This window comes from Mchenga conophoros, linkage group LG10, assembly GCF_057382185.1.
Source record: "Mchenga conophoros isolate Kocher_MC1m ecotype Shallow Benthic linkage group LG10, M_conophoros_male_GT1.1, whole genome shotgun sequence".
In the NCBI taxonomy this organism is placed as follows: domain Eukaryota; kingdom Metazoa; phylum Chordata; class Actinopteri; order Cichliformes; family Cichlidae; genus Mchenga; species Mchenga conophoros.
This window is the reverse complement of record NC_140535.1, coordinates 33,958,757-33,984,425: the sequence shown is the minus strand read 5'-3', so window position 1 is coordinate 33,984,425 and position 25,669 is coordinate 33,958,757. Positions and strand designations below refer to the sequence as shown.

Here is a 25,669-nt window from a genome sequence, read left to right as displayed (position 1 = left end):
AAGTTTTTTGTTGCTAATGCACAACCAAGTCCTGCAGTGGTACTTCTGAGTAAATGAAAAACTCATAAAATATGAATGTGGGGTAATCAGGTTGTTAGTTTTTAACTGTTGCAAATCGGCAACGCCTGCCTCGAGAGGGTTAATATTTTTATATATTCATCAAATTGATTTCATATTGTTTAAATTTATAATTGGTAATACTCCCATGCACATTCAGTGCAACATCACACTGCTGCAAATGCATGTCTGTTAATTGATGACAGTCCAACATCTTATATTCTTCGTATCTTTTGTAAGTCTTATCGTGCCAGTGGTTGTGTTTTTAGTGATACTTACCACATGACACACATAAAAGTCATTTTGGCTAAAACATCCACTGAAATCGCGCCTGGAAGCTCCGATACAGCAGGAGGCGCTCTCAATCCGGCGCAATGCAGCGAGGAAGAAGCGCTCCCCGGCACCGGAAGTGGACTGTAAAGTTACGGGCTTCTTCCTTTCCTCCGGTTTGTATTTCGTCAGCCACGAGATTCCAAGTCCAGCAGACAGAAGAGTTTCTCCGCAGAGCTTCAGGAACATGGGAGACCCTGTGACCGAGTACACGGCCCGGCTGCAGCAACAGGTCAGCGGTTAATGCGAGCTGTAGGGCTAAATGCGCATCCTGCCGCCGGATAGCAACATTCCAAAGTTCTGCCAGACTTAATGAAAAAAAAGTACTAATTTAAGACTTTTTGGCTTTTTATTGAATAGGTGCAGTGTCGAGTAAACCAGACATGCTTTGATTGAATATCTATGCATTAGTGTCAAATTCGGGTTAAGTTTGTTAAATCAAACGTGTCTTGTTGTAGTCGGAGGTCCCTTTGATTTGTTCGAGGACACTGCTTTGACAGCGCATGAAGGAGGAATGGCATGAAGAGTTTTTACTTGTTAAAGAGCTGTGCTTCGTTATTGTAAGTCACATATATGCCGAACTTACCAGATGTGATTGGCTATCACCTGTGCACAGTGGAGCCCAGAAAGATGAGTGACTACTGAAAATGAAAGGAGGAGTTAAATCGGAAGATTTTTAAATTGAGTCTGGCGAGAACATTTTTCTCTACTTAACCCTGGCATCAAACTTATTTTTCAGAAAAATAAATATTTCACATTCCTTTTTGGGAGCTTTTATGATATATGATATGTATATGAATCAATAAATTACCCCACCCACCCACCGTAAGGACATATTCTGTACTTAAGTAGAAGTGCAGATAATCCTGTTTTAAAAATAAAAAAAAGTACCAAGTTTGAAATGTACTAGTAAGAAAGTATAAGTATCTCCTTGAAGGACATTTTTACCACCTGTTTTTATGCAAAGCTAACTGAACCTTGTGCTTTATTGACATAATGATAAAATAATATCAGTCGTTGGGAATATAAACTTTTTAATTCTAATTGTAGTTTGAATCTGAAGAAAAATAAGGAAAATAGAAGAAAGCTGTATTTTGTGTTACCTACATTGTAGAGGGTGACTTTGTGTTTAAACAGGAAAATGTGTCCAGTCAGGCGTTAAAGTGGATTCAGCAGGTGGAGGAATCAGTTGTCATGCCTCTGTGTGGGGAAAAGAATCACAACTCATAATAATTTCTATTGAAAGCTCCAGTAGATTTTCTTAGTGTACAGGCTGTGATCAGCTGACCTGCTGCTCTCTGTGGATGTACACAACTGAGGTCAGCCAGATGTGAGCAGATGTAGATGCAATAGTAGTCCTGGCTGATTTCCATCCTCTACACCCACAGTACACTGTTTATGCTGTGTTTATACTAGACGGTATGAAGTTAATATGATAGTGGAATTCAGTCAGAATCACAGCATCATCAGCTAAACTTTATATGAATCTCTGCTACACTTGATGTAAGCTAACTGTGACCATGAACCCACAGCCACTGTGCACCAGTCACACACGGTTCTCCACTTTAAATCCACCACATTGCAGCAAAGTAACCTTTTTATCCTGCACTAACCTGCAGAGTCACATATGTGAGGATTTTTTCATGCAGCCTTTAAATTACAGTTAGTCTGCCTGAGTTTGTTTACTAGCATGTTTCACAATATGAAAAAACATAATGTCACATTTACCCAATATCTGATATAAAAACATGAGCAGCCCTTACCTTGAAATCTAAGCATTAAGGTGGTGTTTGCTGCCCTCTAGTGGAGATTAAGCAGGTTTTAATACACTTTCACAAACACAAAGGTGTGGGGAAAAAATCATGCTGGATATCTAACCAGGGCGTCAGCGAGCTTGTGCTCAGTCCGAGGTTTGGAGGCGTTGGACGGGCTGAAACATAACGTCTCCGAGGCGTTCAGTCGGATCAGGCGAGCGTTGCCTCATCGTTGCACCTGGTTAACGTCAATAACACCAAAGCAGCTGAACCTGATTAATAACCTCTGATACTAACTGATAACATCAATAATTCAGAAGTTTAACTAACTTTCTTTATTCTTTTGAACAGTGTCTCTTTAAGGCCTTTCTGAAATAGTTCCTGTTACCAGGTATTTAAACACGTTTGATGGCAGCTTAAAGAGCGCTCGTCTTTCTGGTTTGCAATGAAAGCATTTCTTGCATCAGCTGTTGAGCACACATTGTAAAACAAATACTTTCAGTTTTGCTTTGGTGAACGATGTGCGCTTTAAAGACTTGCAGGTCTGCTTCGTTATCACTTTGTTGGTGTGTCACCAGCCCGACCTGGGCTAGACTTTAAAAGTCACCACAGCGATGTGTTTCTGAACTCCGAGGCTCACTTCTGTTCTGTGGACTTTAGGTAAAGTTGTCGGTTCCTAATTTTCCTTCTGTTTTGTGTGGCGCTTTCATCTGATTTTGGACACGTTAAGCGATGAGACGCTTTTATGAATAAACTGAAGCGTAAATGTGATGTGGGTGTTTTTGCATTTTGTTTTCAGCAGACTGCACAGCGCAGCTTGAGCTGCTGGAAAAAGAGTAACTCGCTTTATTGTTTGATAAGAAGTAGTTATTAATTACTCAGTTATATGGCGTACTGAAGGTCGTCCTGCTGTGTGGTCGGTCTTTTGGTGGAGGGATAGTTTTGTATTTTCTTATTTTTTTACTTTGTTGCCATTTTCAGTTTTGAATTCAGTTTAGTTTCAGTTGTTTTTGAAAACAGGTTTGCTTCATGTTAATTTTTATTGCTTGAAACGTTTAATTTTACTTTCGTTTTTAATCTTTTACTTGTTGACTCTCAGTCTTGCAGACATTGAAATTCCATAAAAGCCTCATCAGCTAAGCTATAACAAATATTACAAGCAGGGCTCGCAAAATTTCAAAGTCCCTGGTAGCCCTTCGGGCAGGGACTCTTCAGGTTTTGGTAGCCCAAAATAAATTTAAGTAGCCCGAATAAAAAAGAGAGCAATTTGTTGATTGATGTTTTGTTTCTGTTACCATATTATACATTAAAGTATAATATGGTAACAGAAACAAAACATTAATCAAAAATTGTTGAAACACAAATTACAACATTGTATAAAAATTACAATCATCAACTCAAATACTTGGTTCTAATTGAACATATATTTCTATGAACTTGTAAGAACTGTGTAGGACATGAATCAGTCTGTGTCAGATCCTGAATTTGAAATTTCCACTGAAGTCACGGGTAAGAGACAAGTGGAACCAAGATCGAGGCCATTTGCTTTTTGAAGTTTGCAAAGACTGCTACATTGTGCCAGTGGTAGTTCACTCTTTGCAACATAGTAGCTGGTCTAAACAGATTTTTCAGGTTTATTTTTAGTATGTTATTTGCAATTGGTGTTTGTTCTCCAGACTGAGCAATAATGCATTTCTTGCATTTCTCATGGGTTCTAATGGGGGCCTTTCTTAAAATGACTGGTCCCAGTAACAAAGGCGCTTGTCGACTCAGAAATCGAGAGAAAACCAACAACACACCCGGCAGAACATTATGTTATTTACACGGGTGCACATAAGTGGTCCGCATGTGCGCATTCACTGTCAAAATAAAAGACACGCACCAGATAAGAAGTTGCAACGCGCGTTTGCGTACATATAAAAAGCTGTTTTTGTCCACTAGAGTGGGATTTTCACGGCACATTCTGCACCACATCTCTGTGCGTTCATCATTTGTTTGAAGCCAGCTCACCTCCTGCAACTACTTTTCCGAGAATACGTGCTTCTTTTGTGGTTCGGACTCCTTCTGACATTTCTTTGGAGGTGGAGGAACATCACAGTAATTGCTTAAAGGAGCGTCTTCGACATCTTTAAGAGTTCTAAACAAATGTCTGTCCTCCTCCAGAAAATCCTATGTATGCAAACACGCGTTGCAACTTCTTATCTTGTGCGTGTTTTTTATTTTGACAGCGAATGCGCACCTGCGGACCACTTATGTGCAGCCCTGGTTATTTAGCTTGTCATATTGCAGCCACAGAAATTCTTTTGTCCATGAAACCATAAAGCTGCACTTTCTTTTTGCCTTATAGTCTGATTTGTCATAACTTCTCCGTTTTGTGGTAAGCTTTTCTTTGGCTGTCACTTCTTCATCCTGACCTGTCTTATTTGGCTCAGCAGAACTGAAATATATATCCTGCTGCTTTTACACACTCACTCACATAAGCTCAGCGATTCTCTGCACGATCAACCTCTCACATGTTTAAGCTGCGGGAGATTTCACTTGTCATGTTTGCATAGTAAGCTAACGATTAATAAGACGATGTCAGAGGAATTGGTGCACAAATTATCATCACTCACAGATCAGTGCTGTCGCTCTCTATACACAGTTCACGCGATTGCAAAGTGAAAGCAAAAAAACAAGCGCAAATTCAAACGCGACTTCAATATGTCACATATTGACAGTGGCTCACCGATGCCAATGACATAATTACCCAGCTACATTTCTGAAAGAATGCAAAAGCATTGACATATATTTTTCCTTCCTACAATAGCCCGACAGGCAGGGCAGAGATAGATTTTGGTAGCCCGACTGGAAAAATCGCTAGCCCCGGGCCCTGACAAGGTTGAAAAACTAAACATGTAATTTTTATTTTATTTTAGTTTTCCAAGTTCACAAATTGTTTAGTTTCGTTTTAACTCTTATAGAAAATTTTTCTAATTTTTATTTTCTTAACTAAAATGTTTTTCAAGTGTAATTTTAGTCTAAGTTGGTTATATTAACTTTGCTGTGCACCCTGTCGAAATTGTTAAAATGTATTATTAACTTTTTATACATTATACATACAGTTATTATTTGCTCAGCTCTCTTGCCCACCTGACCACCATGTATCCAGGGACTCATTAAATTCCTTATTTTCTGTATATTGCCTTAAAATGGCTTTGAAAATGTATCAGCTACCTGATCTGAGAAGATTTGATGGGAGAAAGTCAACTGGCAGGTTTCTCTGCTGAGTCAAAACATTTATTATTTGGGTTAAAAAGAATGCAGATGTTGTTTAGCTGAAGAAAGTGAAAGTGTGTCTAATCTCACATAACCCAAGGCTGTTTTTTTTTTTATTTATTTATTTTTCTAATAAAAAAAAATGTGTTTAAAGTTATTTTAAAAACCAAAGTTGTAATTGAAGTCCGAACGTGAGTCTTAAGTTCTCGCAATTACATTGATTCATTTGTTGAATTAAGTTCCTTGTTTTATACTTAAATGATTCATGGTCATGTTAACTGGCTTACCACATACCCCATCCCCCACATCTGATAATGGTCAGGTATATATATTGGAGTAAAAACGAAACGGCTAATATCCAAAGAAAAAGATTTTTAAAAAAATTTAGGGGTGGCTCAAGACTTTTGCACAGTAGTTTACAAATATCAAAAACAGGTGTATAAGAGATCAACAGTGAAATACAGAAAAAGAGTTAAAGGTTATGAATATATGTGTCTTTATAATTCCTGAGGTGTACCACAGGGTGCTAACTCGGTCCTCTTTTAATGATCATTGATGTAATGCTCGTAGCCATAGAGGTAAAAATATTTATACTTCCACAGTTCCTTTTAAAAATGGGCAGCATTTAAGACCCTAAAGCATTTTCTCAGGCTGGAACTCAGTGTAAAAATATTTACTATTTATAGGAGCGCGTTAAAGCTTCTTGAGCAGCTCCAGTTGGAACTTTCTTTCTCAGTGTCTTTCTTGGAAATTGGAAATATTTTGATATCTAGGAGCAAGAGATCCAGCGTCTGTCTGCAGAGATCAAAAATCTTGAAAACTCCCAGAACCTCAGTCCATCTCCACGCCTGGAAGAGCTGCAGGAGGAAAACGCCCGACTCAAGTACCGCCTCAACATCCTGAAGAAGGTGAGTGGCGCTCTGCTGAAAGATGTCCTGAGGCGTTTTAATCTTAACCTGAGAAAAGCACATTGATGAAAAACCATTAAACCTTTCTGTGCTGTCCTCAGAGTCTGCAGGAAGACTCACTGAGTCAACGCGGCAAAGCCATGTTAAACATCAACCAGCGACTTCAGGAGGTCTTCGGCGAGGCCATCCAGGCCTCCTGCCCCGAGCTCGACAACCCGCCACTTTCTATTGCGCCCAGCCAGCAGGCCAAGTTTGGGGACTACCAGTGCAACAGCGCCATGAGCATGTCCCAGGTTAGACCGCCACGCCCGAAAACTGACGAGTTTATGTTTAATGGTTTATAATAATAATAATAATAATAATACATTTTATTTAAATAGCGCCTTTCAAAGCACCCAAGGACACTGTACAACTTATTATGATCTATGGTGGCTTATTATTGTTTATGGTGGCTTATTATGAATTATTGTTGTTATGGTGGCTTGTTATGAATTATTGTGGCTTATTTTCATTTCTGGTTGCTTATTGTGATTTCTAATAGCTTACTATGATTTTTACAGTTTTAAAAGCTGCAGCTGCATTGAGTCAAATTAGAGGATTACATTTGAGCAGTGCAGTGTGTCCTGGTCTCAGCAGGTCAGATTAAAAAGCTTTGCTTCAGACTGTCTCTGGCTGTCGGGTTGCAGATGCTGAAGGCAAAGGGGATAAAGATGAACCCGAGGGAGATCGCAGAGAAGATTATCAAAAATCTTCCAGACAACGAACTCGTCCAGAAAACGGAGGTCGCGGGGCCAGGTAGAGACTCCGCCTTTTAATGATGTCAACACAGACATCACGGCATTCACACAATTATAGTAACAGGAACGCTATTAAGTTCCTGTTTCTCTTTAAACTTTCTTCTTCTTCTACCTTATTATTCTAGTTGCTCCGTTTCTTTGCTGGTTAACTACTCTGACAGTTTTCACCATTCAAATTTTAAACTGTTCAGCTCTTTCTGGTAATGCCAGCTGTGTTGAGCTGTGTTTTAGCTCAGTGAGATGAGCAGGAGGGCTGGTTCCACTCTCGCCCATTGCAGCATGTTTTCAGCAGACAGTTCTGCTTCTTCAGCTGTTTTCGGAAGCCGATTTCCACGACACGGCATTCACACTGCATTTTCGCAGGAAATGCAACTTTTTCTTGTTTAGTTTAGTTTAATTTAATTTAATTTAGAACCTTGTCAAATGTGTACATATTTAAAGAGAAATAATTCTTTGTTTTGTATAAATATTAAAAGATTTAAAACTAGAGTAAATAAATGCCTAAAAAGTGAGTCTAAAAAAAGTTCTCTTTCAGGTTTCATCAACATCTACCTGCAGAAGACATTTGTGTCCAAACAGCTGAGCAACTTGTTGATTAACGGAGTGCAACCCCCACCACTGCCATCCAAGAAGAAGGTCTGTGCACATGCTGAAGTCATTTTCCCGCCATGTTTTTCCTTTTTAGTTAACCTCGGAAGTCTTTGATCCCTTTTTTAACATTTGATTTAATTATTTGTGTCTAATTATCTGGTATTCAACACAGTTTCACGCGCATTTTTTCTACTCTTGGCTCTGTGTGATGTCAAAGAGAGTACCACAGAGGCCTCGCCCACCAGTTTTATTGTTTCGGTCTTTGCCTTTCACAATAAAAGCCTTCCACGAACGCACACAAACAATAACAGTTTATAGAGTGACATCAAAGCAAATTACAGCAGATTTTAGGTTCACATTTTAAATATTTTTTACAAGTTGTGAAAAGGAAAATTAAATTTTTTTCTTAATAAATAAAAAATTTTCATAAAACTTGTAGAAATGAGCTTCCTGTGAAGGCAATCTGGACGCAGAGATGAGGTGAGGAGCTCAGTTTAATATAGCAGGAACCAGAAAATGGATAGATTAGATTATTTTATTAATTAATTTATTTCAGTTACAAAAATAAAGAACCACACTTACTCATTTAATTATTTTGGTGCTGTAAAAGTCACGTTCACATTTATCTGTGTGGAGTTGAAATTATTCATATAAAGTGCGACATAAAAAATGTGTGTATGCTCACAAAAGCAGAGAAGAGAAGGAGGAGGTGGAGGATGTGAATGAGGGAGAATCCAAAATAAGCTTTTTCTATAGAGACAGAAATTAATATTAATGCAACACTGGAAAGAAGAAGATTGCTTTTAAACTGAAGCTGTGACAGGAAGTAAAAACGTGTGTGGTTTAAGGCGGATGTCAAAAAGTTTGATTAAACACACCAAAACGGCGCTGATCAAACATAAAATAGGCTTATTATGAACCATGACTCATGCAAAGCTGCTCTGATAGAGTCCAGGAATAAAAACGTGGAGCTGGTTGAGTTCACCTGTGATGGGTTTACCCGTCTCAGCGTCTGCATTTATCAGTTCCTGTGTGTTTGTGTTGCATTCAGGTGGTGGTGGATTTCTCATCTCCAAACATCGCCAAAGAGATGCACGTGGGTCACCTGCGCTCCACCATCATCGGGGACAGCATGTGCCGATTGTTTGAGTTTCTGGGATACGAAGTCCTCAGGTCAGCTTGGCCGCGCTCGCTGTGTCGTAGCTGCGAACGTTAAAAACCTTTCAAGAAATAAAATCTAAAAAGTTAGTTTTTATTTCTGCAGGCTGAACCACGTGGGGGACTGGGGTACCCAGTTTGGGATGCTGATCGCCCACCTGCAGGACATGTTTCCAGACTACCTGACCGTCTCCCCTCCCATCGGTGACCTGCAGGCCTTCTACAAAGTCAGTTCATGCTCATCCCGTCTCTGTGTGTGATCGGGCTGCTTTTGGGAAAATCCCATGTGGGGTTAGGACCCTTTAAGGTTTTTACCCCAAGTGCAGTTTTTTAACCATCATAACTTCGCACTTACTTAGTCCCTATGACCCCAAAGCGCTTTACACTGCATTCAGTCATCCACACATTCACACACTGGTGATGGCAGCTACATTGTAGCCACAGCCGGGGCTCGAACCAGCAGCCTTCCGATTACAAGACGAACTGCCAACTCTTGAGCCACGATCGCATGTTCACATGAAACTTTCAGGGCTGAAAAACAGATTTAAGTTCTGTGGAAAAAAAAAAAAACGGACTCAAACACAAAAAGATGTGGCTGCCGTTGTTCCTTTGAGCCAGAAAGTTGACCTGGGACAGCCACCTGTCCCACATGGTGATGCGAGCCCTGAAAGTTTGCCCAGAATGCACTTTTTGAAGTTTCTGCATTCATGACACTGATCAAATGTTCGGGTACAGACATGAATCTGGTGCAGCTTAGACGCGTCTTCAGCCCTGAAGGTTTCATGTCAACGTTTCCTGTAACTGTGAAGGTATTAAAGCTCAGAAATGCTGCAGAAATAAGAAAAAAGCCCCAAATTAAACCGACCCGGAGGCTTCTGAACATGTTCAGTGTGAGGGGAAAATGTTCTCGTGGCTTCATTAGATGAACTGGAGTTATTGTGTGGGAGACACGTTTTCTCAGCTTTGACTGTGACAGTGAAACGAGGGAGCTGACAGTCTCTCGTGCTCTCGTTCAGGAGTCAAAGAAGCGCTTTGACACGGACGAGGAGTTTAAGAAGCGGGCGTACCAGTGTGTCGTCAAACTGCAGAGCAAAGAGCCGGAGTTCATCAAAGCCTGGAACCTCATCTGTGACGTGTCCAGGACAGGTACGTCGGGTTTTAGCCTTTCATGCTAACAGGAATGAAACACTCGTCCCTCATTCAGAGCCGCTGGCCTTAAATTAGTCATGTGACACGAGGATGGGTTTAACCCGTTGGAGCTCCTCCCCCTCTTTAGAGCAGCCCGTCTACCTGTGACAGGTTTTAATTATTTCTTTTTTTTTATTTCTCCAGAGTTTCAGAAAATTTACGACTGCCTGGACATCAAGCTCATCGAGAGAGGAGAGTCGTACTACCAGGACCTGATGGTTGAGGTGGTGAAGGAGTTTGAGAAGAAAGGTCAGTGTGCAGCAGGTCAAAGGTCACGGAGGGCATTTCTGAGCATTTAGGGTTACCAGAAATAGAGCTTATTTGTTCCCTTGATCACACTGATTTTAATAGAAGTCTTTATAGAATCAGTTTTTCTTCTTTCAGTGGATAATAAAGTGCAGCCTGTAGTTTCTGAGTGTCACCACCAGGTGGCAGCATTGCCTCATGAATGTTTGGTGCCCTCCTGTTTTTATCTCCTTGTCTTTTTTGGACTGACTGGACCTTCTCATTAAACCACCTCCATCCTTTTAAATCTCCACCTCAGGCCTGATGGAGCTCGACGAGGGTCGTAGGGTCGTCTTCCCCCCAGGGCAGCCCATCCCCCTCACCGTCGTCAAGTCAGACGGGGGCTACACCTACGACACGTCAGACCTCGCGGCCATTCGCCAACGAATCTTTGAAGAGAAGGCCGACATCATCATCTACGTCACTGACAGTGGACAGGTAGGTGGAGACGCGACCACAGAGGGTTTGGATTTAAGTCTGAGCTCCGTCTCTTTCCTGAACATGACGTTTGGAGGGTGTGTTTTCCCCTCCAGAGCACGCACTTCCAGGTGGTGTTCGCCGCAGCTCAGCTGATCGGCTGGTACGACCCCAAAGTGACCCGGGTGGAGCACGCTGGCTTTGGAGTGGTGTTGGGGGAGGACAAGTGAGTTCAAAACACGCTCTGACAGTAGGGTTTGTTTTTCTGAGTGCTGTTTGAGGGCCGCAGGTACCCGACTGTTGCCAGGTATGACATCACCGGGTGGAGACACACTGGGGAGGTGGTGCTGAGAAAAGGGGTGGAAAAAAGGGGTGGGGCATTGTCACTGGGGACAAAGTGTGAGTGGGGTTTGAAGCACCTGAGGTGGATCATGTGACGACTCTGAGGTTTAAAAGGACCGCCTCCCCGGGGACAGCCTGCCACTAGTGTTTTAGTGTCGGCCGCTCGCGAAGGCTACGCCATAGTTTCTACATGGATTCAATGCAGAGGTGTACGTGGTTAGGTCTTGCCCTTGGACGACGCCCACTGCGCACTTATAACTCCGCCCCTGACCTCATCCGTGGATGGTTAGGGAAGTCAAAATTCTAAAATAGGGCTCAATTATGAGAGCCCGCCTGATTGGCTGATAAATGAAGAGCCGGGAGGAACGCCCTGCAGCCGCGTTATGTAGTTTGTCCACCAGAGGGCGCTCTGCGGCGGTTTTGGAATGCCACAAAGTAAACGAGTAAATGAATAACTACACGTAACAAACATTAAAACAATAAAACTGCTTTTTGGGGTTTTAAAAAATAATGTGTCTAAAGCCAACTTCAGATCCGACGTCTCTGCTCGCCAGACGGGCAGACTTCCTGTGTTTCCCGCTGCTCACATAAAGGCTCGTTTTATTTATTTATTTATTTTTTCTGCGTCGATGAATCAAACGCAGGATTTTCAGCCACTGCCCCACAAACAGCTTAGTCGTTTGCAGCGAATCGCAGAGCCTGCCTTACTCAGCATGTGAGGGGGAGGAGCAAGGGGAGGAGCAAGGGGAGGAGCAAGAGGAGGACAGCAGTGATGAAAAAGTTCACTCAGAGTCCGTGTTGTTATTATTCCTTCCTCCTCTTTCATCTTCTTTACTTGTCTCCTTCCTCCTCCTCTTCCTTTCTTCTCGTTCTTCTTCTGCTTGTTTAATTAAACTTTTCTGTTCTTCTGTTTAACTCCTCCTCTTCCTCCACTTATTTCCTCCTTCAGCAGTGCTCGTTCGCTTCCTTCATTTTCTCCTTCCCATTGCGTCTTCCTCCTTTCTCCATCTTTCCTCTTTATCTTCATTTTTTTCTTCGTCTACTCCTCCTCCTGCGTTCCTCGTCCTTCTCCCTTTCCTCCTATTTTCCTCCTTCTCTTCCACTTATTTCCTCGTTTTCTTTCTTCTGCCGCTGCTTTAACTTTTTCTTTGATTTTTTCCCTTTTCTGGAGCTTCTTCTTATTCTTCTTGTTCTTCAACATTTTCATTTCACTCTTCCTCCACTGTCTTTATGTCCTCCTGTTCTTTTGTCCTCTCGCTGCTTATATCAAACCTCCATTTTCTTCCACGCCTCCTCCTCTTGTTTCTTCTTCTTCTTTTATCTATTTGTAGATTCCAAGTCATCACGTTCATAAACTTTAACACCTCAGATATATTTTTCCCGCCGCGTTCCCGTTTTTTTTGTCGTGCACTTTGAGCACCTCGTCTCTGAGCGTTGGGTTTTATCGTGTCGTCGTGTGAGCGATCGCTGCGCTCTGATTGGTGAGCAGATTTGTGATTTGACCGCTTATCTGTCACGTTGTTGTTTATTCCTAATCAGTCGACCTGAGAAGAAGCGCCGGGTTCAGGCGGCGGGCTGACGTTACGCTTCGCGGAGGCCATAACTAAGTGCCGCTAAATGCCCCGCGGTAACCTGAGGGGGCGTAAATTGGCCCCACTATGTCTGCACTACGGCAGACTCCATTAGAAATTTATCACGCTGTTCTCATAATCGCTCATCCAGACAATAAGAGCTTAACGCAGCCACGGGGGGAGCCGTTATAGCTGCGAGTAAACAGAGGAGGGAGGGGAGGCGGGGGTTATTAAATTTTTGGCTTGTGCTCGGCTTGTAATGCTTAGCTGATTTGCTTGATTGTACAAAATGTATCGCCCCGAGGCGAGCAGAAGTAATCTAATAGTTTGCTGTCATGATAATTATTGGAGACAGGAAGTGGAACCTCTGCTGGTTCAGGTTGGGGATGTGAAACTGCAGCAGCTCCATTACTGGTTCCCCTGCAGGTGGTTTGTAACCCGGCGTCCTCGCACTGAGCCGCTGTTTCTGCCGTTTCCTCCACAGGAAGAAGTTTAAGACTCGTTCTGGAGACACGGTGAGGCTGATGGACCTGCTGGACGAGGGACTGAAGAGGTCCATGGACAAGCTGAAGGAGAAGGAGCGAGACAAGGTGAGGCTGCAGACGCGGCAGAACAAAAACCTGATGGGAAGTTTAAGAAAATCCTCACCTGTTCACACGGCAGCGAGGAGTTCAGGCTCCACACGAGAAACTGGGACGGCCCTCACCAACAGTCCCAGTTAGAGTAACTAACTGGCCAACGAGCATTTCAACTCAGATATAATTTCCACGAGATGACGTAAGCAAGAACACTTCTACGGTGGCCCTGAGAGGTCAAAAGCACTCCAACATAAGAAAAGCGCACAAAGAAATTAAAAGAAAAAAGGTAACACTTCATAACACGGGTGTAATTAAACATCATTTCATTTTATTTTTAATAAATAAATAATCTACCTTTATATTTACCTACAAATACTTGAAAGTAGGCACAACAAGAAGGTAACAGGTCAGATTTTTAAAGAAGACAATATTGAAAATTGGATGTTTTCCTCATCTTACATCGTAAATATGCTTCTCAGGGGCCATATTATGGACTGAATTAATCATCAAATGTCTTTTTATTATTATCAGTAAAAATGTTTTGGGCCTTAACTTATTATAAAATAGATACAATAACAACTTGCAGCGTGACCTTAAAACGAGCTGCATGTAACTTTTTCCTCATGATCACTGCTCAAACATAAGGAAACGCCACATTCTTTGGACCCGGGTCGGTCCATAGGCTGCTGGTAACGTCTGAATATTACAGTTTGGTACATCGCCTTCACATAAAAAAAAAAAAACAGGTTATCAATGGGAATATCCCATTGGATCTTTAAACAGACCAAACCTGGGGTCCCAGTACAGCCCAGTATGAGGTAACCAGTGTATTCTGAGCAGGAAGAGCCGGTGCTACTTCTAAACGTGTGCCTTTAACGTGTGGTGGAGGTGGAGAGCTCAAAGAGGGCATGAAAAACAGATCAGGTTACAAACCGGAATGATTGTTTTCCTGTTGTTGACTCATCAGCGGACGATCAGTGTGAAATTGACCAATCAGACACAAACGGTTCTGCTCTTGTTTGGATTAATGACTCAAAACAGCCGAGAGGAAAAGTGTTTGCAGAGGTTTGAGCTCACACATGAGCAGAGGAGGATGAAAGGACCACACGGGGCTGAGAGGATGAGAGGGAAGCAGCCGGGCGGTGGCGTTTCAGCCTCAGTGTGTCTGGACGAGATGAGAAAGCTCCCAAGTTTGGCTCTCTCTGAGCGGGATGAGAGCGGGAAGAATTAATGGCTACTGTAGAGCGAGGTGGTCATTACTGTAAAATAAGCCTCGTCGGAGCGAATCGAAAGCCGGGCTCGGGGAAGAAATAATGAGCGACTCGCTGGACGGCGTCCCTCGCCGCTCCAAACGTCTGCTTATAAAAGATAAAATATTTGACACAGAATATGGATATAACATCATCGCAATAACAGGAGTTATTCCAGCAGATGTAACCCAGGAGGAAGAATAAAAAAAGACTTCCCGCCATCGATCGAGTTTGAATCAGCAGGACGACTCGTGGTTAAATATTCACCACACACACGTGGAGCTTTAAAAAGACCTCGAGAGGAGAATCGGACGGGAGACGTGAAGCTTGGTGATCAGAGGCTCGATGGGACGAGCGTTTCGCTTCGTTAACTAAAAACATCGACGTTTAGGAGAACACACAGAAAATGTTTATTTTTTCTTTCTTTGTCCTCCCACAGTCCAAAGATGTGCTCGTTAGGCTACCTGGTGATCCTGAACTGAAGTCATGTGACACGTGCGTCTAACGGCTCATATAGCTACGACATCGCTAAAAACAAGCTAACGTTCATCACCATGTGGTCGTGCTTTAGATGCTCCCACTTTTCCTTGTTTCTGAAGTTTTTCCACGTCTTCTTTTTACTTTCCATCCATTCCCATAGTGAGTCTTCATATTCCCTTCAGATGTATTTATATAGTATACTATGTGTGTTATACTGTAAAGTGTATATAAGAGTCCTCCCCAACAGTAATACAGAGAAAACCCCAACAATCATATGACCCGTATGAGCACTTTGGCGACTGTGGGAAGGAAAAACTCCCTTTTAACAGGAAGAAACCTCCAGCAGAACCAGGCTCTGTTAGAGCCATTGGGGGTGAGAGGAGGACAAAGACACTGGAAGAGGGACGGAGATTAGTAATAATTAATGATAAAAAGCTGACTGGTGTGTAAACACAGAGGCAAAGTGCATCATGGGAAACCAGAGGTTAGTGGAGGGTAAAAGGGAAGCTGACTGCCTCAGTTTGCTTGAGTTCAGCAGATATTCTGTGTTAAATGGAAGTTTTTGCACAGATAAAGCAGGAAGTTGTGTGTCATAAACTTCCTGACTCTCTGCTGAGCGCCTCTGCGTTTTGACTGATGACCCAGTGATCCCATTTCAGAGCTCAGACGAATGTCAGACTTCACGTTTTTTTTATCTTCGGTGGATTGAGCGTTTGTCAGCGGAGAGTCCTTCGAGTCTTTCGAGCCTCGAGTTGTTTATTTTCCTTTTTCTAAAGTCATTCTTCAGAAAAACAAACTTCTGCCAGCGTGTTTCCCGTCCGGTTTTCCCTCCTCTCTGTTTCCTCAAACCAAACCACGCCGCTGCCGCCCGGCCCCGATCCTCCATCACCGGCTCGCCCGGACCTCGTTAAGAGCTGCTTGTTTGGTTGTTTGGAGGTGGGAAGTGTTTCCTGCCTGATTCAACTCAGAAAATACCTGTTTACATCCTTTTCTTCCCTCCCCGGGCCATGTTAGCCGCTCTCTCCGCCTCACACAGCGAGGCTCTCGACGTTCCCGTTACTTTGACTCGCCGTGTCTCACCTGCTGGTGCTGAGGTGTTTCTGTGATGTTAAACTTGCAGGGAGATTTTTTTTTTTTTTTTTTTTTTAAAGAGGAGAAAAACAAGAGAACCTGACCCGGTTAAGTTATTACGTGGAGCACTAGGTGTGGTGCAAGCAGTCGCTGACTTTCAGTTGCACTGCAGCAATTTTAATGCTGAGAAGGTTGCCGGAAGCCGGTGCCAGCTCCCCTGCAGGCCCCTCCGGCCCGGCGCTCCTCGCTCCGTCTGGGTCGGTGCCCACGTCTACCATCTGCTAACCCGGCCTCATTAAAAACAAACCCCAGCCGTGGCCTCCGTGAACCTCAGCCCGCTCTCTAACACTGCTGCTCCTTCATGTTTGTTTTCAGCAGTTGTGATGTTTCACACTTTGCTCTCTCCTCATTTTTTTGTCTTCTGTGTTTGGTGCTTTTATTTCCTGTTATTTTCTGGCCCTTCCTGTCTCATCCTGCCCCGTGTGTCACACACATCCTGGCCTCTCCGGCCCTGACCTGTCCTTTTGTGGCTGTTAGAAAAGCGCCTTTCAGACCAGACTGTAAGAATTTCTCGCTGCAGGGACCGATTGTTGAGTTTACAGCTCAGTTTTTGGGTTTTTTTTAGCTCGTAGTGCAGAGCAGGAACCTTTCTAAGCATGATGGGGCCTCTTCTCCTCATTCTAGCTCCATATTTTTATTTGCAAAGTAGCTTTGCATGATTCACTGTTCAAAATAATCCTTCAACCACTTCAGCCGTTCATTCTTTTTCTCCATCAGGCTGAAGCGCCGGGCAGGCATCAGGCAGTGTTTATGAATTAAATTCAAATTAAAACCACAGGTGCCTCTACAGGTAACCTCAAGGTCAGAGGTCAGGTTTTCTGAAAAAGTCACACAGCTAACGTATGTTCAGCATCGCAAACTGACAAACACTCAGGCCATCTGGGATCGATTAAACTGGTCTGAGAATCTGCTGGATGTAACAGCTCAGCTGATTAGTCGCTTATTTTCAAGGCGCGTACATAAAACGCTAACGTGTCGCCAGGTTGAGTAGAATATTAGTCAAAAACCCATTTGGTCATAAACATCCACCTATAGCTCTGCTGGACTCTGAGGGTCTCAGAAAGGTTTATATTCATGATTATTTTAGCATTTCTCATTCCTGGTTCTCCGTTTTGATTGGATATGGTGGATGAGGTCACTAAAGCACCCCGTTAAGCTGTATGACCTGGTAATCAGGTGTTCTGGACCTAACGACACTAGATCCTCTAAAGATTCTAGTATATGTTTTACTTTATACATTTATTTTTATCTTCACCTTTTAAAACAAGAATTGGGTGCACGAGTTTGAATTTATTTAGGATTTTCTCTAATCTGCACTCTTCAATGGTTTGTCTTCCTCTTACTACATCAAAATAAGACCATCAGTCTTCCTCGCTCACGTTTCAAAACAGCAGCTCCACATATAAGTAAAACTTACTCCAATGATATGCGTGTAATCTGAGTAAATGTTAATACATCAGAAAAATGGGTCAGGCCTGTTTTATGTCACTGACCCTCTTCTAAAGAAACTAGTGGTACGGCCCAGACGCTGGTTTTGGAGAATCACTGCACCCCTTGATCAGGATATCTCATTTAAAAGAAATAATTGTGTATTAGGAGCAAAAAATGGTGATAAATATGTTTAATTTCTGACTAAATACAAAGAGAATTAAAATAAAGTGCCTTTCTTTGATAAGACGAGTAATCAGTTGGCTAGTCTTTGTACCAGTTGTCGAGTACTTCTGGCTCCAGCTTATTAAACGTCTGAATGTGTCTTTAAGGCTATTTCTTTTCTCCTACACTCTTAGAGTAGAGGCTTCTCAGTCTTGGATTATAGAGGCTTCCCTTTAAACTCTCAGAGCTCGCTCTGTTCTGCTGTAATTCAATAAAGGATCCAAGATTTTATAAAACATTGAAGGTTTGTCCTTGAATCAGCAGGTCACAGCTACCAGGGGGATGAGATCTATTGTTTCTTTGGAGCCACTCTGAGAGCTCAGCGAAGTAACATACACCTTCTAGTACTAAATAAAAGAACATCAAGCCCCGTTTGAAAGATGGGATTAAGATTCAGGGCAGAATGCAATGAAAGGAGGGGAAGGCAGAGTTTTAAAGATTCATATTTTTATAGAACATTTCGGAAATTTCCACTTCAAACTTTTTCCCCTCAACACTTTTGAAAAGATGGGACAAAAATGAGAAAACCTTGTATCTGCTGCGGTAATTTTGAAAACGCATTGATGTCTTTTAGAGGCTCTGGAGCAGGAGGGGGATTTGAATTTAGGATTTGGTTCATAAATGGAGTGAAAATGGAAGATTCGGCCCAGAGACAAATGTCTGTGAATGCCAGGATGATTAAAAACACTTACTGCAATCATTTCATAAAATATTTATGTTTACATTTTTATATTCCAGAATCTCAAAGCCCGGAATTGTTCCTCCGCTGGGAATAATTACATAAATTCACCCATTGTAGTTGTTGAAGGTGGAAAGTATTTATGGAGACCAAAACTGTATTTAATAGCGGGCTGTGAAGATTTATTTACGGCTGTAAGGTTGGTCATCTTAACATGTCCATGGGGACTGACTCACTTTTGGAGGCGGCCTCTAGTGGACATTAGCGGAACTGCAGGTTTTAGTGCTTGATTTGTTTTTCTGTTCAGGAAAAATAAGCGATCGCATGTTCGATGTTGTAAACAGCTGTTCAACCAGAGGTTTACACTCGACCACTCGCTGTTCGACCACTTTGGGTCATAAGCTGATTGCACAGGTTGCGTTGTGGGAGGCAACCTGTCTACAAACAATCACAGTCGACCTCACTGCAGTCACTCTCAGACTCTTGGATCTAATTTAGAAAAGCAGAGTGACTGCAAAGTAGAGTTTGGCGATTGGACGAATATATCGACTATCGGCGGCCGTTTTTACAAGGGCGATTTATTTATTTGAGTCAGTTTGCTAATAGTGATGGAGCTAATAGAAGCAGTCAAGAGAAGAAACAAAGTTAGTCGTGTTTGAGTACTTTGCTCGCTATACGTCTGCACAAGCGGCACACCGCTTTGGTTACATCCTTAGGTTTACCTCTTTCATCTAGTTTAAAGCCAAAGAAATCCCAAATTGGCAACTTTTATTTTTATATATATATATATATATTTTATTTTATTTTATTTTTTTAAGTGCTGTCAGCGTTAGCGCACCATCATCACAACTAATGTGATTAACAACCCGTCTGGAGCACAGAGTCAAAATACCTGAAATGTCTCTGTCAACACATTTCGGGCAGTTTGTCCAACGTTTCTGCGCTCCAGATGGGTTGAGGGTGTTAAAAATTTTAATGGCATTAATGGTAATGACCACGTTAATGCCACATTAATGCATTAACACTGACAGCACTAATTTTTGGGGGGAAATTAGTTCGTCCATGTTTGGACTTCTTCTGTGTTGTAAATGCACAAATCAGTCCGTGCATGATTACATTGCTCCGCCCATCAAAAGTCTGCGCATGCGTGAATATACCCCCATCGTCGATTATTGGACTGACGCTTGTTGGTTGTAAAATATCGCCCAACCCTATTTCAAACCCTGAATATACGTAGTTAATGTGAATTTCTGTTTATGTAGACTGCAGGATATTTTCACAGTTAATTTCCATATTATCTGAAAAAATCAGAAGCTGGACAAATGTCCTCCTGGCACATCGGCCGGAAAAGCTTGAACCCGGTCATCTCTGTGCACCTCTGGTCATAGAGCCCGAGTTACGTTACATGACCAGTATTCCCATCATATTTATCTTTGTTTTTTTCGAGCTCTATTTTGGTGTTTCAGTCGATCTCAAAATGATTTGAAAGTTCAGTTGATCGTATGTAACAGTGGGAACAGCTGGAGGAGCAGACGAAGGCCAGTTTGTGTAAACGTTGGAAGTTTCTGCAGTGGAAAAGTGGCCATTTGTTCCAAATCTGACCTTAAATCTAACCTGCCCGTTACTCGCAGCCCTGTTTTCACCTGTGCCATTAATCTTTGTCCTGTCACTTCTTCTATCTGCTGTGTTCTGCTTGACTGCAGTTTTTTTTGTTGTTTTTAATCACTATCACGAAATCTTCATAATCCTCCTCTTCACTCCCTACGGTATCAAACACGTCACACACAGATTCAAGGGAAGGCTATGACTCAATAAGTCAATTTAATCTCTGCCCGAGGATTGTAAATTGGTTTCATTATTTGGATTAAATTCATCTCACTGGTTTAACTGTTGGAAGCAGAAGGTGAAGCACTGCCTTCAGTAATTACAAGCTGATTAAAACGACACTTATCAGCATTTTTAATGCCATAAAGCACGCCGGGCGAAGGCGGCGATGGGGAGAGATTGTCTGCTTTAATAAAAGAAAACCTTCTTTCTGCAGGTCCTGACTCCAGAGGAGCTCACGAAGGCTCAGAGGGCCGTCGCCTTCGGCTGCATCAAATACGCCGACCTCTCCCACAACCGCAACAACGACTACGTCTTCTCGTTTGATAAGATGCTGGACGACCGAGGCAACACGGCGGCGTATCTCCTCTACGCCTTCACCCGCATCAGGTCAGGGTTCACTACAACTTTTAATACTTAGTTTAGATAAAAAAGATTTAAGAAGTGCACGTGTTCCCGCACACAGTCAGGCACACAAGGATACAAATAGCATATAGATTTAGACGAGTTCTGAAGTTTAGAACAGCCTGGATCTAAACGAGCGTGGACCAATCGGAAGTCCTGATCTGTTATACAGCCCTAAAGGAGCTAATGAAGTGTCGAGTGTTTGCAACCTTACTGAAGTGCACATGAAAACTGAGGTAAATCAAACATGTGTACTCAGGGTTCAAAGTTATTGGCTGACAGGAAAGGTTTGAAAGTCTTAGATGAATGGATGACGAGTCCCGGCTGAGTACCAGGAGTTCCACATTTAACCTGGGTGGCCCACTCCATCCTGTCTTTGTGCCACCTCAGTCTTCTCCAGCAGTCTTGGCATTTGACAGTCACTGAGACGACCTTAGTCTTGGCTTCACTTTACACTTGAAGATTCAGATTCGGACTAAATCCAGAGATAAAGTGGAAAGTTGCAGTTTTGCGCCTCTGTTGCAGCTCTTTTCATGCAGCCCATCAAACCCAGTGTAAAATAATGAGCGGCATTGCTGCTAAGATTAGTTATGTAGCAATGCAGAAGCCGGTCTGTTTAGTAATCTGTCCATCGGTTATATGAACTATTGCTTGACCCTGAGTTTAGGACACTGAAACTATCCTGAAAGTTAAATCAAGTGCCTCCATTTTTCTCGTCTGTCCTGTACGAGAACCTCCCATCAGCACCAGTATACTTTCATTACTCGTATCAGATCGGCCTCGCCAGACCCTCTGCGATCGTTGTGGCTTGGGATTAGTCTTTGGGGTATTTCCACTCAGTGAGACCCAATTTGTCCTCACCCTTATCCCCTCCATCGACTGAGCGTCTCCAGGCTGCACAAGAGCTGCACTGATCTTCCTCTCCAGCTTCCCGGAGGAGTTAGTCGGGGTGGCAGAGCGCCCGGCAAAGGATTGATCCCCTCTCTCTCTCTTTTTTTTTTTTTTTTTTTTTCCCCTCCAACCGGGAGGGGTGAGCAGGCTCGCCTGAGAGGATTCGATGTTCGTGCGTTCAGTCAATAGAGCACTCAGTGACGGCAGCTGCCCCCTGCTGTGCTGTTCAAGATTCAGAGAAGAAGAAGAGAGAGAAAAATGGACAGAAGCAGAACTTAAAACCATGAGCTGGGCTGTCCAGTTTAACTGAACATGGACACAGAAGGAAAAAACTGAGCTTAATCAGTGTTTTAGGAGATGTTGGGTTTCCTCAACATGAACCCCAACATCACTTCTTTCATGTATTTTCCTAAAATTGGTTTATTCATTGTTGAGGTGGAGGATAAAAAGAGAAAACGATGAACTATCAACGGGTCATTTTTATAAGCCGGCTTCTGCTTGGTTTGGATAAAAGATGGATGGTTATTGGGAACACGATGGGATAACTGTGGCCGAGTGGATGCTTGGAGAATCAGACCAGTTTGACTTGTTTTATACATTTTTTCCAAAGCAGAGTTCTCATCCTATCACCAGCAGGAGATCGGGGGCGTGTGAAAGGGTTTTGGTGACCAGTGACGTGGAAACTGTCGAAGGTCATTGATATTTAGTGATTTAAAGTCACGTTGCGCAGAATAACCGCTGTTCATATGAAGTAGGCGGGTCCTGAGTTAAACCAACTTTGGAGTGGTCAACAACCAATGAGAGTGCAGGATACTGGAGCTAACCACTGCGACTCTCCCTGCTTTAAACATCAAAACCATCACAAGTAAAAGCCAATTAGTCTTTGAGTTGAACTGATTCATGCCGATGTTTGGATAAGTAATAAACTGTCTCAGGACTTGGTTTGTCCATCATTTGTTGCTCTGATATTCTCCTGAATGTCACAGAACAATTATATTTGGTATCTGCCTTTAACATTAAGTCTTTGAGCTCTTCACAAAATCACTGCTGGAGATCATCAGGTGTTGGTTCTGAGCGTTTTCATGGGCCTTTGTAGTAGATTTACCCGTCTCATAACTATTAACTATTTGAGGCTATAGGTGTTAGACAGCACAGCCCTCCCAGTCGTTTTCTTTTTAGCCTGGACTCTTTAACTGGTTTTTAAACGTTTGTCTTCCTCTCGCAGGTCCATCACCCGTCTGGCCAAAATCGACGAGGCCACGCTGAAGAAGGCGGCAGAGACCACGGAGATCCTCTTGGACCACGACAAGGAGTGGAAGTTGGGGAAGTGCATCCAGCGTTTCCCGGAGATCCTGCAGAAGATTCTGGACGACCTGCTCCTCCACACGCTGTGCGACTACGTGTACGAGCTCGCCACCACCTTCACAGAGTTCTACGACAGCTGCTACTGCGTGGAGAAGGACCGGCAGACGGGTGAGCTGGGTCGAAGTTTAGATCAGTTTCAGGGGGACAACTCTCTGGTCAGGGTCCAAACTTCAGTTTGGTGTTCGCGTGTTGGTTGTTTAGTGCATCCGATGATCGTTTTTTTTCTTTACTTTGATTTGAATATTCAGAGTTTGGTTTGATATGACGTCCTTTCCTCTCATAATGTGCTTTTAAAAGTTACTCCAAGTTGTGTTTCTAAAGTGCTTAAATTCTTTGGTTTTCTTTTCTGTGTCCTAAATTGCAAAACAAAACCAAAGCTGTCCAAACTTTGAAATAATAAACTTGGCATAATGTGGTCAGAACAAAAGTTTGAGCCAAGGTCCTATTGGATGGCCAAAGGATCCAGACCCGACTGTTTAGTATGAAGCTGCAAAGAAGGGTTTGAATTTTCGACTTTTCACTGTTGCTTTTGCAGAAGGAATCGATGTGTTGCAGGTCGTCAGTGAATCCTGATGAGAGAGAGGATGTCTGGACTGTTAGTCTGAGCTGAGGGCTGACTCATTGTACAGCCTTCCTGCTAACAAAGAGCCCACGGCTTATTAGACTACACCAGTGTAAGGTCGTTCGAGCCCAGAGCGCCTTGCTGGTGGGTTTCTTAGATTTACTACAGCAACGTTTCTTTGTAATGACGTTACACGATCTTTTTCGGAGATGGACAAACAAAGCCTGCGATTCTGTGTGCAGATCATAGAGCGGCCTTGCTTTCAGTTTGAGATTGATGTTAAAGGAAAGTGATGGCTGAGGACAAAAATCCCAGGAGCCGAGGGCTGGAATTCTAAAACGCTTGGAGAAGAGCATCTGGACTTCTTTAAGTTGCTTGAAGACCAGCTTGACCTCAGGAAATCACATGATAGGGTGGGGCTAGGGGGTTCGTGACCCCCTTGGGGGAAACTCCCACAGGGCTTAAATCTGGGACTCTCCACCATTTGACCTTAGAACTGAAGAAGCTTTTCAGATGAGAGGTGAAACGTCTTCAAGCAACTTAAAGAAGTCCAGAAGTTTTTCTTTCCAAGCTCTTTAGACTACCATGACCTGGATGACTGAGAACCTTCACAGCCGAGGGCTGCAATTCTTTCTCCAGCCAGAACAGTCGCCCTCTGGTGGTTGTTAAATAGAATGCAGCTTTGAAGCACTTTGCTGGGTCCATTATCATCTTTTAAACTGGCCGAGTTCGTTCAGCCTGTTAGTAAGAGTGACCTAAGAGTAACTCCACCTTCTCGTTGGAACATGATCACTGCCGGCTTCAACAAATCAACATGGAGAAAATGGCGATCCACAGACCAGTGTGTGTTTAATTACTAAATGGAAAAAAATCTTCTCCTGTCTCCATCCTTGTCGCATCACCGCACACCAGGATGTCGGCTTGTTTGGGTCCACGTTCACGCCCCTTTAACGACCTGTCTGTGTAACGCTCCTCTGCTGCTCATTAACGACTTAATTTCTATTGGATTTCTTCTCCGTCTGACAGTGCGAGGCTGTCACGGCTGCTGTGTGCGGATGCAGATGTTCAGGTCACTGATTTTTATTTGATGCTGCCGGGTGATGGCGGCATCATTAAACACGCCCTCTGATCTTTTTGTCGTTTATTAGTCTCGCTGTCTAGTGCACCTCTGACCGCTTCAGTCTCACCTCACCTCTGTTTATTATTCTGTCTTTTTTCCCATCATCGCCGCCTTAATTTTATTTTGTTTCAGAATTTGTATCTTTTAGCTGCCTTGTTATTTCTTATCCTCTACATAAGGACAATAAATGGGGAAATAAAGTCCTGTTAAACACTCATCATGGGATTGGTTTGTGCTAGCACTTTTGTAAAATGCGTATTTACTGAGAAAATAATCCGATAGTTCAAGAGATATAAACTCGAACACGCCTTTGATTTCCTCCGTTTGTCTGTTTTTACCTTTTCAGGTGAGGTGATCAAGATCAACATGTGGAGGATGCTGCTCTGCGAAGCTACTGCAGCCATCATGGCCAAAAGCTTCGACATCCTGGGTCTGACCCCGGTCGAGAGGATGTGATGTCAGAGTTCAGAACGAGGGGAAGCCTGAAGATGAACCTCGGCAGTCTGAACTCAGTGAACCGGAAGTTATTTTTCCATAACACTTATTAAATCAAACATGGGACGGGGAAATCATTGTGTTCGACTCATTTATTAATGTCTCGTGTGAAGGATCTTTTTATTAAAGGGCGATTCTGAAACCAAAATATCACCCAGTCTGCTGTCAGTCATTTTAAAGCTGGTTCTGTAAACTTCAGTTGAGACATATCGGCTTCCTGGTTTGGTCGGATATAAACTCCGTGGTTGGGAGCTATTCTGGAAAAAAAATGTGTACACAGCGGTGCTTCAGAGGGTAAAGCTCTGAAATCGGTTCATTGGTGTGTGAGTAAAAGCATTTTGATTACGATCTTGGATGTCATAGGATAAACTGGCTGTTTTTCAAGCAGAGGTAGATTACATGTGCTGCTGCTCATTAAGAGCCTGTTTCCACTTCATGCTGTTAACACGTGATCTGTCTGGATAATGACGGCCAATCTGTGGGATTCTACGTTGGGAAGTGTAGCACAGAGATGGATGGGTGCCACTTTTGCTCATTGGGTTTAATTTCCGAAAGTGCAGCTGGAAAGGCCCATTGATTG

The 25,669-nt window shown here is 42.9% G+C and overlaps 1 protein-coding gene across 2 annotated transcripts; it reads left to right on the top strand.

Moving 5' to 3' along the window:
• Positions 1–463: 463 nt before the first annotated feature.
• On the top strand, positions 464–25,237 carry rars1 (arginyl-tRNA synthetase 1). Of its 2 annotated transcripts, none has more exons than XM_085289880.1 (15): positions 464–619; positions 6,173–6,307; positions 6,409–6,600; positions 6,994–7,102; positions 7,640–7,740; positions 8,747–8,868; positions 8,960–9,080; positions 9,870–9,999; positions 10,186–10,290; positions 10,586–10,764; positions 10,860–10,969; positions 13,141–13,246; positions 20,469–20,641; positions 22,773–23,020; positions 24,941–25,237. In XM_085289880.1, exons 1-15 carry the CDS (start codon positions 575–577, stop codon positions 25,048–25,050), a joined length of 1,986 nt encoding a protein of 661 aa, XP_085146006.1. In that variant the 5' UTR covers positions 464–574; the 3' UTR covers positions 25,051–25,237. The 2 variants fall into 2 exon arrangements, with proteins under 2 accessions (XP_085146006.1, XP_085146007.1); XM_085289881.1 differs by lacking the exon at positions 464–619 and adding an exon at positions 2,648–2,801.
• Positions 25,238–25,669: the final 432 nt, after the last annotated feature.

Excerpts from the sequence above, each read along its gene's own strand:
- rars1 (XM_085289880.1), top strand. The coding sequence starts at position 575 with ATGGGAGACCCTGTGACCGAGTACACGGCCCGGCTGCAGCAACAG. Across the intron at positions 9,081-9,869 it reads ACCTGCAGGCCTTCTACAAA|GAGTCAAAGAAGCGCTTTGA; the intron begins GTCAGTTCATGC and ends GCTCTCGTTCAG. Across the intron at positions 10,970-13,140 it reads GTGGTGTTGGGGGAGGACAA|GAAGAAGTTTAAGACTCGTT; the intron begins GTGAGTTCAAAA and ends TTTCCTCCACAG.